Raw genomic sequence first — 13,524 nt, 5'->3', positions numbered from 1 at the left:
TAAATATTAAATATTGCATTTAAATTATAATTAGTAGATAAAATAAACTAGAAATGTATAAAATAAAAATAAGAGGGACTAAAATTGACAACCAAACTTCACCTCCATTTTTGGAGATATGAATAGTATACCCCCATATATGGGGGAATACTATTCATATCTCATAGAAATAGGGTAGGGTTGAAGATGAATAGGAGAAGAAATAGGGAAAAAAATGGAGTTTGGGGTGGGTTTACTTTCATAATATCGGTCGTCGCTCACCAAAAACAATTATAATAAAAAAATCATAAGGTTATATATAGTCAACTTCTAGACAAGAAGAATATCGATCTACTAGGAAAAAGCTGGCATAATCTGACTAATTCCATGGCCACTTGCACCACAACTTCTATTAAACTATCTTTATATAGTTTCTTCTCCATGGCACCCACAAGGACGTGCAGGGAGAAAGAAAAAAGAAAAAGATGGAGCAGGGGTACAAGCATTTCAGCCACTCGCACAACCTGATCATGCACCAACTGCCTGAAGGTGTCGATGTCTCCTGCTCCGGTTGCAACTCTTCCGGCGACGGCACTGTGTACATTTGCTGGCAATGCAACTTCTTCCTACACGAGCAATGCTACAGGGCGACACGATCTTTGAAACACCCATCACACCCTCCTCATCCTCTCACCTTGGTTCCTTACCCTACTTACCCTTCTAATTCCTTCTACTGCAATTCCTGTGAAATCATCGGAACTGGGTTATCTTATTCCTGTGCTCATTGTGAGTTTGACCTTCATGTTCAATGCGCTTATTCCATTTCAAGAGCTACCAGTTTCCAGAAAGCTCATCACTACCCTACAAATTATTACGATCCTCATCACCAAGAACTAGTTCCACCAACCACAGCTCACAATAATGTCTCCTATGTTTCTGTTCCCGATAATCTTCATCAACATCCACTCACAGCTTCTCAGAATCATTACATAGATCCCAATCCGCATTATGTTTCTATTCCTAATCCCATTATTAACGAGCAATATCATTCCACGGGTCAAAATGGGCATTCAGTTTCCATTCCCACTACTTCTCAGTATCCGATTACTAGTTCCCAGTATCCTTCCATGGCTGAAGCTGGGCCTTCTGTTTCTATCGCTGCTGATCCTATTATGAGTGCTCAATATCCTTCCATGGCTCAAACCGAACCTTCTGTTTCCATTCCCACTAGTTCTCAGGATCCTGTAATCAGTGCCCAATATCCTTCCATGGCTCAAACCAGACCTTCTCTTTCCATTCCCGTTAGTTCTCAAGATCCTGTTGCCAGTGCCCAATATCCTTCCATGTCTCAAACCGGACCTTCTGTTTCCATTCCCACTAGTTCTCAGGATTCTATCACAGGTACTCAATATCCTTTGATTGCTCAACCTAGACCTTCTGTTTCTATTCCCGCTAGTCCTGCAAATCATGTTAATAACACAGGAGATTCTTCAAAGCCTCAAAATGGATCTTCTGTTTCCATTCCCACTAGTTTTCAAAATCCAGTAACTAGTCCCCAGTATCCTCCCGTAGATGTCTCTTCTGTTTCCATTCCTACCAATAACCTAAATCCCATAACTAGTGACCAAAAATTTAACATGGCTCAAAACATTGCTGCTTCCGTTTCTGTTCCCGGTGCTTCTCCTAATTATCAACCTGAAAATCATGTTCAATCTGGTCAAAACCAATCGAACCATAAAGGAATCATGCATTTCAGTCACCCTCACAGTTTATGTATGATCAACTTACAAGATGAAGATAAGGAGATCGAATGTTCAGGATGTGAAGAAACTCTAGATGGAAAGGGCTATTCATGTGCTGAACCAAATTGCAACTTTCATCTTCATGAATCATGCTTCCAACTGAAACAACAGATCCAACACAAGTCACACCCGGAACACCCTCTAACTCTCCTCCCATTAGCACCTTACAACAATGAAAATGGTGAATTTACTTGCAATGCATGTTTTAGTGATGGTACAGGTTTTACCTATCACTGTTCTGTTTGTAAATTTGATCTACACATCCAGTGTGTAAGCTTACCTGAAACAGTGACAAGGAGCGATCATGAACACATACTTAAACTGTATTACTCATGTCCAGTGAAAGGTGAAGAGTACACATTCTCGTGTGATGTTTGTCATGTGGATGTCCAAAAGGATCGTTGGACTTACTACTGTGAATCATGTGATTATGGTACGCATTTAGGTTGTGTGGATTGTGAAGAATGTGTTGCAGACAGTATTCTTGATACCCAAATGCAGCTCCAGAGGCTTCAGTTTCAATTGGAAATGTCTCGACAGAATGCCCAGTTGGTTGCTAGTATGGGTGCAAGCCTGTTAAGCTTGGTTTAGCTACACATTGAGATGAGATTTCGGCTGCAACCTGGGGACTCTTTTTAGTTATATTATCCTGATCCATGTTAACTTTCTCTCTTTCCTTGATGAGACTTCAATATTATCGGGTACTGTTATTTGTGTTATGGGTTCATGAAGTACACACATTCAGAATGTGTTATCTGTTCGTTCGTATTTTGAGTTTAGTTGTATAAAGCATTTTTTTAATCTAATTTGATCTTGGTGCTGTATCACTTAAAATAACCAAGACCCTCATTCAATCTTCTTATCAGTTTACTCAAGTCATAGCAATCTGAATTATAGAAAGGTGATGTCGAAACTACAAAAATTATAATGGTATTAAGTACTTAGTCGGACTATGAAACTATGGGAAAGTACGCTACTGGCCAGGTTGTGACAGTTGAAATGTAATCTAGACTTAGGGTTAGTTTAGGAATTTTAACTAATGATGTTAAGAAGGCAATTACATTTAGTAAAAGAAGTTAGTGTTAGAACCGTTAATTTTTAGTGATTAATCATCAACCATAGTGATTGGTCACCAACCATTGTGTTGGTACAATGTAACTGTCATATATATATATATATATTAAAAATCGGTTTGAACCGGCCGGTCAAACCGGTTGGACCAGGAACCGGGGAGGAAACGGTTCAACTATCATTGGTTTTACATTGATTTCTGAATCAGATTAAACCAGCCGGTTTTAGAAAAAACCGGTTGAACCGGTCAAATAAACTGGTTGAACCAGTTAAACCGAATAAACACACATTAAAAAAACAATTTACATAATAAACTTTGGTGATTATTTTTTCATATCTATTTAGTTTTCTCTAAATAAAAACATATGGTAAATATTATAAAGTTTTTTGATGTGTTTGTATTCATTTAAAACTATTTTTCGTTACGGCATTATAATTTATTTTCTTTTTAACGTATATGGATTGATGTAAAACACTAAAACTTATGGTTATGTGTTATTTTAATATATTTGGATTCATCTACAACTTATTTTTATGTGTATTTTTAATGTTTAAATTTGTAGACATCAAATTCATAGTTTATATATGTATGTATGTGTAGGAAAATAGGAAAAAAAAAACATGAAAACTATAGAAACCGGTTGACCTGGCAGTCGAATCGGTTGAACCGGGAACCGGTCACCATACCGGTTCAACTAAAAAACCGGCTTTTAAAATATTGATATATAGGAAGTGGGAAGATATATTGATAAGGCTAGAGAGATTGATGTCATACTTGGCACACTAAAAATAATGTCACATTGCATCACGTAGGTTTTGTCACACCTCTTCAAAAGTTTGTCACTTAGAGGGCACAGTTTTCCACTTTTGTCATGCTAATTTTTTATCTAAAATTCATTTATATAAAAAATAATCAATTTAAACAGACTAATTTTTATAAAATTTTACGTTACATTAACTACAACGGAAATTACAACACACTTAAAAAAATACATCATAGAAATTAAAAATACAAATCACAGAAATTAAAATTACGAAACATAGAATTTAAAATATGAAATATAGATAGACCTATATTATATATATATATATATATATATATATATATATATATATATATATATATATATATATATTCAATTTCCTTATTGGCCTTTAATGCCAATTTTTTTCGCATGCGATAAGGTTATTAGTATTTTTTTGTGAAGATCGTCATGTCACGAGATTTTTCCTTCTCTTTTGCGACACTCAAGTATTGCTCTAAAGTAGCTTTCAAATTGTCCATTTTGCTTGTCATTTGTTCGATGTCACTCGAACTACTTGTGTTCTTTTTACCCTTTCGTTTAGCTTGGTCTCTTCTCATGAGACGACTAGCTCTTGGAACCTCAATAGGCTTAACCTTATTGAGGTCAATCCCGACATGAGCATCCGACGATTGGTTGTGAGTGGTTTCGGATGTTTTGATTTTTTTAGAAGAACCGCCCGTGAACAATTCCGAAGTTTGGATATCTTACCACATTTTGACATCTTCACAACATTCCAAACATGAACTTTTGAGTGAAAAATACTCAAAAAGATGATGAAAGACAAACGTTTTTGGAGTTTTTGGATTGGAAGGGGAAGTCATTTTTTCACAAATATCATGATATTTTGAGTAAAAATGGAAGATTGTAGTGTGGTATAGAATAAGGTAGTGAATGGTATTTATAGTGATTGAAAAATAAATAAAAATGATTAAAAAACAAACAAACGGTATAAAATTTAGAAAAATGGTAACAATTCTCAAATTTGATTATCCTTCTCTTTCTTTCTCATCGCCATTAATTTACGGAGTTTGGCCATCGAACTCGGCATGCCGAGTTGGTAGCGCAATGTTCACCAAGGCCAGCTTGGATATGTCAAGCTTCGCCGAGTTCTACTCTGCCCAGCATGATAAAAGTTTGCACTTTTCATAGAAGAGACCTCGGATAGGGCATATCATAACTCATACATATAACCATCTTGTGAAATGATGTAAAACGCATATACGAATAAGATTTAAGTTAAAGATATTACCATTTCTTGGTTGTTCTTTTTTTTGTACATCATAAACCCTATTATAAATCGAACACGAGCGAGGGTTGTTTTGTTTATTTAACAAATTACATTGTTTATGTTCGTTCGTATATGTTCGTGAACATGCTAAACGAACAACCATAAAAAAACAGAGATAAATAAACATATATAAACATAATTGGAACTTAAATAAACGAACGTTCACGAACATAATTGGACAAACAAGATCAATGTCCATGTTCGTTCATTTAACTAAACGAACGAGAATTTGTGTTCATATTCGTTCATTTATTAATTAAACGAACATAAATGAACTTCTCATTGAACGATTCACGAACAGATCGTTAAACATTTTGTTCACTTAGAACCCTAGTTAAAACCATTTTGCAAAATGTTTATAAGTTCGAGAAACCCATAAATGCATTAGGGCTAATCTCAATTATTTTTTTTATTCTTGTAGAAGAAAAATAAATAACATTTTTTTAATGAGACTTTTTTCAAAAATCAAAAGGCACTTTGGTCTACCATTTTAAAATTAAATTTAGTGAATAACTTTTTCATTTCTTATTCAAGAAGTTTAGACCATATTTCCAAGTACGCACTTCTTATACGGATTATACCTAAAAAAAAAAAAAAAAAAAAAAGAACATAACAGAAGTTTACATTATAAACTTTTAAAAACGTAACATACACAATACAACTCAAATCAACAAACTTGATCCAAATTTATTTCCCAAAAACCACCACGAAAAAGTAAAAAGTTAAAACACACCAAAAAGAAAAGTTTACCTCACAATTCACAAATATCATAATAACAGATCTCGATCAATACAATAGCGCCACAGCTTAGCACAAAAAAGAAGCCCTGACATGATTATCATCGCAATAAAGACCTGGGTGTTGAGTAAACCCCTGTTTCTTCAACAACTTCCTCGCTTTTGTCACCAGATCATAATTACTAACACTACCATCAGATTCCTCAATAATCGTCTGAATCGCATTGCTAAGAGCTCCGTAAGCCTGATCTTTATTTCCAGACGGGGTGGCGTCCGCCGACGTCTCATGGGTCTGGCAACCGCTGATCAGAATCCCATTTTCCGGCATCTCCTTTTTCTTAGATCCGGCGTAGGCTTCTTCCTTCCTTCCAACCCCTGTTTCCATGGCAGGTTTTGCGTAATCCGAGTCGTTTTCCAGTTTTTGCTTTAGGAATTCCTGAGCCAGACCTCCGACCATTCCAAAAAACCCACCACCACTGCCACCGTCTTCGCCGCTGCTGTTACCTTGGAACCTGTCTAAGAGGACTTTCATGAACTTCTTCACCTTTGGACTGGAATCCTCACCAAATATATCAAACAATGTTGGTCTCACTTTCCCGACATCTATATCGTCTCTCCCGGTTTTTTGCTTCAGTATTTCGATTAGGGTTGAAAGAGGCAAAGATTTGTTCTTCACTTCATCATCGCCTTCATAAGCTACTTCTTCTACTTCCTCTTCTTCCTCGCGATTTTTATGGCGGAATGCAGAAGGGATGTGAATGCCCCGGGATTCTAGTGCACCTTCAGCGGTTTTATGCAAAAAGCTACTTAGTTTAAAACCTGATCCGCTTCCTTCGTTTTCCTCTGGATTGTTTTTGTAGCTCTCACCGATCTGTTCTTTAGCCTCGTCGATTAGTCCACCACTGTGGCATGAATCTGATATAATGGTGATTCTGCAACCATGGGGGACTCTATCCACAAGGTCCCTGAAGTCGTCATCTGTAATCACGCACAAGAATACAACACGAATATGGCTATCATAAGTGAATTCTCTAAATTCAATATATCGTTACTAAATTATACAGTGTTAATGAATTCATACAGATCTAGTAATTGCAAAAATAAAAGTAATCCAGAACGAAAACAATTTTTAGGCATGATCCCGCAGTTCCTGACCTGGTCATGGTAATGTTTTCAGATTTATAAAAATTGAAGATAGTTTCTAAGGACTTTCATCCACATAATGCATTTGAGAATCGATGATAGACGCACGATAAATATGAATGCCTAGAATTTAGAACAGGTCGCTAGATGATCGGAAGAACTTAGTTTTAACCATTTGTTAGAACTTGAAGTCAAACTAGTAAATCACTCATAAAACTCCTAAATCCAGTGATTTCGAGATATAATTCACTAAAATAAAGATCAAATTCTAATCAATCGCAAGAACATCAATCGAAGCAAGTATTATACCGTTAATTAGGTTGAAGTCGCTGGGAACGATACACTCGTCATATCCGGTATCGTCATCGTCACCGGTTTCTGCGGGAAGGCGAGTACCGTGTCCGCTGTAATGAACAACGAGGAAGTCGCCGGGCTCCGCCGATTGTACGAGTTCATCGAGCGCTTGGCGGATGTTACGGCCGGTAGGCTGGGTATAGGATTCGTCTGCATCGATAAGGACTTTGATATCGTCTTCGGAGAATCCGTAACGGTCAACAAGACAACGATACATTCTCTTGACATCATTGATGCATCCCCTGAGCTCCGCCTTGGTTCCGGCGTAGTTGCATCCAATCAACACCGCTTTCTTCCCCATTTCTTGGTTTACACACACAACTCAATTATTGTGTCTTGAATTCGATTGGGATCTGTTTGGCCAGTGGGAGTAGGATTTCCACGTTTTGATGTCCCCACGACCCTTTTGACCTTTATATTAAAAAAAAAAAAAAAAAAGTTAATTAAAAGATAATTCGTATTATCTGTAATTGACCAACAATCGTTACTAAATATTTAATGAACCTGTGGCATAATTTTATTATTTTTGATGATTTGCATTGTAATATAAATATAAATACATTGAATATTTAACTAATTCACATAATAACTCATCGTGACAAGCTAGTACGAATATTTGTTCCAATTGATAAAGTCGTTATTTTGTTTTATATTAAGAAAAACGTTTTAAATATTAAAATAACAATAACAATGTAATAAATTTCTATAAAACTATAGATAGCAATAGTTTCTATGTTAGACCTTTCGTAAAGCTTACCACGAAGTACTTCGTGGTCTAGGTGGTCACGAGTGTGGTTCGTGCACACCAGCTCGAACTTTGTTGATAGTTCGTGATCGTTGTGATTCGTGAAGCCAAAGACGAGTAGCAACGCCCAATCACATGTATTTGTTATTTGACTCTTCTTTGACCATGTATAACGGCTATTTCGGAATTTTTTTATTTTTATTTTATTTAAGTTTTTATCCATACATACCACTACAAATTTTCTAATATTTCATACAATTTTTCTCTCTGTTTATTCACATTCATACATTTGTGTTGCTTAATCTTTCAAAAACCATGGCTCCAAGAAGGATGAATTGGTCAGAAGAGAAAGAAGAGAAATTAGCACAAGCATGGGTGATGGTTTTAGAATAAAGAGATAGTCAAATATCTAGTGATTTTTTGGGGTAAAGTTCAAAGCATTTTCTATGGCTTAATAGGTTGTCTAAGTTGAAATATTGATGACATATGTTTGAAGTGGTGAGATATGAGGGTTAAATATTGCGAGTTCGATGGAATTTACAATTTTTTTATAAATAATATACACAAAGACGATATCGATCTGGTTAATGTAGTCATGGATCAATACAAAACACAAACCACAAACGTTTTGCACATCTCGAAAGCTTGGCAAAAGTTGAAGAATTCTCCAAAATGGAAAAACATTGTTTAAAACAAATAGGGTTAAGGGTAGTTGTTGTGTTTGCATTTTTTATGTTTTTGTCTATTTTATTTTAAGTTGTCGTTTTTTAATTAATGTTATATCTTTTTATTGAATAAAAAACTAGTTTAAAAAAATATATCTTTTTATTGTATTTTCATTGTATTTTTTAATTAAATTTAATTAAAAAAAATGTCGAGTGGTTTGTTAGCTGTAGTTATCTTATGGTTTTAATGATAAGATGTGGTGATTAGGGGTGTTCGTTTGGATGGATCGGTTTAATCCGATCCGATCAAATAAATCCAATTAGATTTCGGTTTTCAAAACATGGATCCGAATAATCCAAACTAAATTCAAATCCAATACGATCCAACCAAATTACAATTCGGTTAAATTAGTTTTTTCAATTTGGTTTTTAAGAGGTGAGGCATTTGAAAAATATATAACATAAAGTATCAACCAACTCTATAAAAGTAAATAAAAAAAACGTTTTAGTTATGAATTATAATTTATAAACAACTATCAAGTAAAATTGATTATATTTTAATATTTCTTTGACAAAAAACTTTTGATAAGAAGTGTATATTAAGGTATTATATTGAATGAAAGTTTCTAATACTTAAACAAATAATTTAGTAATTTTATAAATCATTAAAGATATATATTATAAATAAATAATAAGTTGTTATTCGGTTTTTTTGAACTATTCGGTTCTTATTTCATAAACCAAAACCAATCTAAAATCCAAAATAATAATTCGGTTTAACTAAAAATCAATCCAAAAATCTGAATATTCAAACCAAATAGTCAAACCCAAATTGTCAAATTAGACAATTCGGTTATAACCAAATAGTGAATAGCCCTAGTGGTGATGAGGTGAAACTCACTACTATAATGGTTAGTGGTGGGTATTTTCCGAACTTTGATTTTAAGATTTCTATTTCCAACCAAACTTTATTTTTTATATTTAAATAGTATAAAAATGGTACTAAATATTTCATCTATATATCACTAATTACTGATGAGTATTACTATAGACCTTAAATGTATAATATTCTAACTTAGATTTTGAGGTTTGTATTTCCGACCAAACTTCATTTTTTATATTTAAATAGTATAAAAATGGTACTAAATATTTCATCTACAATATTATAATTTTTTATATTCTTTTTTACATTAAAAATATATTTTCCAGTGTATTTTTTATTTTTTTAAGTTTTACATAGATTGTTAAAAAAAATTACTTATTAGTTTTATACATGTTTATTTATATATTTGTTGTTGTAAAAACGTTTTAAAACATATTATTATAAATTATTATTTTTTGTATATTATTAGTTCCAATTACTTGTTATTTGATTAAAGCGACTTTCGGTCAAATAAAAAAGCTATATTTGAAACATAAAGATTAGGTTTGATATTTATAATTGATTAACTAGTGTAGTTACCCATGCTTTGCATGGGTTGGAATGATATTTGTTTTTTACAACATTACATGAGGTGATCCCAAAAAAATGGGACTATAAATCTCCTATTGAATGATTACTTGAGAAAACTGAATACCAACACAAGCGTGTATGACATAACCTTAATAGGTACACCACACCCATATAATAAAGTAAAGGCATGGGTTCTGATTTTGATTTCTAACAATTGAGCATACGTGTGATTTCCAGAAAAGAAGCAAAAGTTGGTGCTGTATACTATAACATCGAAAATTATTTACAAAAAGATTGTGCTTTAGTAAATAGAAAGGAGTAGATACAAGAAGAGTACTTCTTCACATTGGCAAACAAACTTAAAATCACAAACAAACTTACATTAATAATAAACGATACTTGTGATGTTGGTCCATGTAATCTCTGCCTCGATCATAATATCTTTCTCTCTCTTTCACTTCCCACATCCCTCTAATAACACTACTCATTTTGTTAATACTTTCGTCCCTTTCTCTTTCCCTTTCCCTTTCTTTTCCTCTATCTGTGCTTATTTTAGTCATTGCAATTTGCAAGGAGCTCTTATTTATTTTTTCTAATAATGTTATCTCCTGATAATGTTATGTACTGGAAACACATAAAACACAACATAAGGTTATGCGAGCATAATTTGTAGCTCAAAGGATCAACAAACCTCATAAGTTGTAGGCCTTTTGAGTATATGATATTTGGGTGTTTCCAAATCAGGAGTCTTGTAGATCCTGTTTCTTGATGGAAGGTGGAGGAATTCTGAAGATTCTTTGTCTTGGTCTATGTCTATCTTATGAAGCTGCAAAACCATGGGCTGCCTAGTAACAATTCCTGGATGTAGAATTATTGTCAAATGAGTAAGGATGATATGACATTGACATACATAATCCTTTTGGAAAGAATTCTTTCCTAACATTAGTATCCAGAAGTGAAGATTTCCCAGAAGTCCTCAAAACAGTTGTGCAATCCTCTAGAAAATGCATAACTGGTTAGCCCCTATTGAATAGTAAAGTAATTAGCACCAAAACTAAAAGACTCATAATAATGGAATGAGAACAAAAAAACATATCAGAGTTTGATTTTGATATTTTTTGGATGTTGAGTTTGGGTTGTTAAATTTACAATAATTATAAAAAGGTTGTTTACATTTATGGTGGGAAGTTGAAGCCATGCAAGAAATGCAAGCTTCGTGTGATAGTAAAGTGGAAACCTGAAAAAAGTAAACAATGAATTCACTCATGGAGACTTGAGAATGCTAAAAAGTCATGGCAGAAAAAATATAGTGTTAAAGATAATAAATATATACCAGGATATGAATCTATCTGCAAATATCCCTCCAACACTAAATGATCCATAAACTACAAAGTTTATACATGTAGATCATCAAAATCAAAATAATGTGTGTGTATGAATATAGCAATGATTGATGGGATTACCTGTCCGGTATAAAACCCACTTGTGTTGCTCATTTGGATCTTTTGCTTCAATTGCTTTGAACGTGTAGTAAACTGGTAATTAAACTCCGACAGGGTAGCCGCACAGATAATAATGATTCATACATTTTATATATTCAGATATAAATTATACATATAGATTACTTTATAATTAATGAATAATATATAGAGCTTCATTAATTTCAAAACTTAATACCATGTTGTTCGGAGTACAATAAATATCCGAATCCTTATTTTTCATCAATACAAACGACCAAATGTTCAAACACCCCAGAATAAGTCAACAAATGTCAATGTTTTTACAAACATTAACAGTCAACTCTTCTAATCCTTCAATTAGTGTATATACGATTCTTTTTCTTCTTGGAACATAGGGTTCTTGCCTACAATTACTAAATCAATTTAATAATCTAAATTAGAAATTCAAACTTATAAGGCATGGGATCAGAAGCTTTACTTACCTGAACAATAAATTAACTTCGACAGACATTTGGTAACCATACGGTGACATAACAACTTCAAGAAAGGATCTAATACACCCTTTATAGTCATTTGAGTAGGCCTGGAATCAAATATACAAAACCAGCAACCAACATCAACTTGATTATGCCTTCAAAGAACCTTTTGAAAAACTCATAGGGTATTTGAATACTGAGTAGTCGAACAATATTTTAATTGCTTTAAGAAAAAAAAACCTTTTTAATGCAAAAACCCATATGACATATCTCTTCTAATTCTCTAATTTTTCCATTTTACAAATCTTTCAGTATAAAATTGTTCGTGCTTATTACTGCATAAAAACAATAATAAATTAAAAAATGAACTTGAAAGGAGTTTTCCCTGAAGAATTTGCAAATCTCCCTTTTCTGCAAGAACTGTAAATCCACCATTCACCATCAGATCCTACTGAGTAGAAGGTAATGACCACACATATTTATTCCATCAATCAATTTAGGGCTTCACTGACGGTAAAGATAGATGGAATAAAATCGAAGCCTTCAACTCCATCTGAACAATGAATAAAATCAAGCATATTGGAAGCGATGGTTGAGTAGGAGGACGTGTGGGACTGAGGAGGTGGAAGGAGGTCGTAGAAGGAGAGAGAAGCAGTCGACGGTGGCAATCGACATCACCGATAGTAACAGAAATATGAATATCGCAGTGATGAGAAAGGAAGATGGAAAGAAGTAGATTAGGAGGGTGTTTGGTTTAACTTTTAAAATGACTTTTGACTTTTTCTTTTAGAAAAAAGACAAAAAGATGTTTGGGAAGATGAGAATGACTTTTGAAAATGACTTTTCCACTAGAGTAAATTTGGTCTTTTTGAAAAGTCACGAAATCATGACTTTTCCAACTTTTCAACAGTGTTAAATATTAAAATTACTTTTATATCTCCATCTACCCCCAATAAATATGTAAACATGTCATTTTTAGTCATTTTGCATGTAAAAATTAAACCAAACATTTTAACTTTTAATTTTTTCCCTTCAAAAGCTAATCCAAACACATTTTAAAAAACAGCTTTTCTAAAAAGTCCTTTTACAAAAAGGACTTTTGCCCCACAAAAACTAAGCCAAACACCCTCTAGGTGGGAGAGGCGGTGGGAGAAGCTTCAAAAAGAAATAAATGACGGCCAGTAAAAAACACAAACATGTTAACAATAACAGGTAAAAAGAAGGGAAATTTTTTTTACCACAACTACTGTTCATAAGATAGTTGTGCTTTAATTATATGTTTGATATCGATTTTTTTAGAACAGATTGTGTATGTTTCAACTACCCTACTTCTAAACCTTTGTCTTTCATCCAATGGATTTGAACCCTTAATAAATTGCTTGAAGGCAGTGGTTGAACAAAATCTCAAAGGCTTGCACAATTTTTCTAGGGGTTATATTAAACAAAATTTATATTACACTATTGAAGGTGGTATGTGCTACCTCGTGCTATATTCTGAAGCCCATATCCATTAACTCTTGTTACCGCTAGCCAAGACTCTTTCAT

The 13,524-nt window shown here is 33.6% G+C and overlaps 2 protein-coding genes across 2 annotated transcripts; one reads left to right on the top strand and one right to left on the bottom strand.

Moving 5' to 3' along the window:
• The first annotated feature begins 411 nt into the window (after nt 1–411).
• LOC145101868 (uncharacterized) lies at nt 412–2,646 on the top strand. Its single transcript, XM_079039156.1, has one exon. The coding sequence runs from the start codon at nt 465–467 to the stop codon at nt 2,370–2,372; it is 1,908 nt and encodes a 635-aa protein (XP_078895282.1). The 5' UTR covers nt 412–464; the 3' UTR covers nt 2,373–2,646.
• A 2,905-nt stretch (nt 2,647–5,551) lies between these two features.
• Nucleotides 5,552–7,573, bottom strand: LOC145101867 (metacaspase-4-like). Its single transcript, XM_079039155.1, has 2 exons — nt 7,136–7,573; nt 5,552–6,661 (listed from the first exon to the last, which is right to left on the bottom strand). Exons 1-2 carry the CDS (start codon nt 7,479–7,481, stop codon nt 5,754–5,756), a joined length of 1,254 nt encoding a protein of 417 aa, XP_078895281.1. The 5' UTR covers nt 7,482–7,573; the 3' UTR covers nt 5,552–5,753.
• Between the last annotated feature and the right edge of the window lie 5,951 nt (nt 7,574–13,524).

The sequence above is a fragment of the Lactuca serriola genome, chromosome 4, assembly GCF_051521515.1.
Source record: "Lactuca serriola cultivar US96UC23 chromosome 4, Lser_US96UC23_V15, whole genome shotgun sequence".
In the NCBI taxonomy this organism is placed as follows: Eukaryota; Viridiplantae; Streptophyta; class Magnoliopsida; order Asterales; family Asteraceae; genus Lactuca; species Lactuca serriola.
This window is presented reverse-complemented; position numbering and strand designations above follow the sequence as displayed.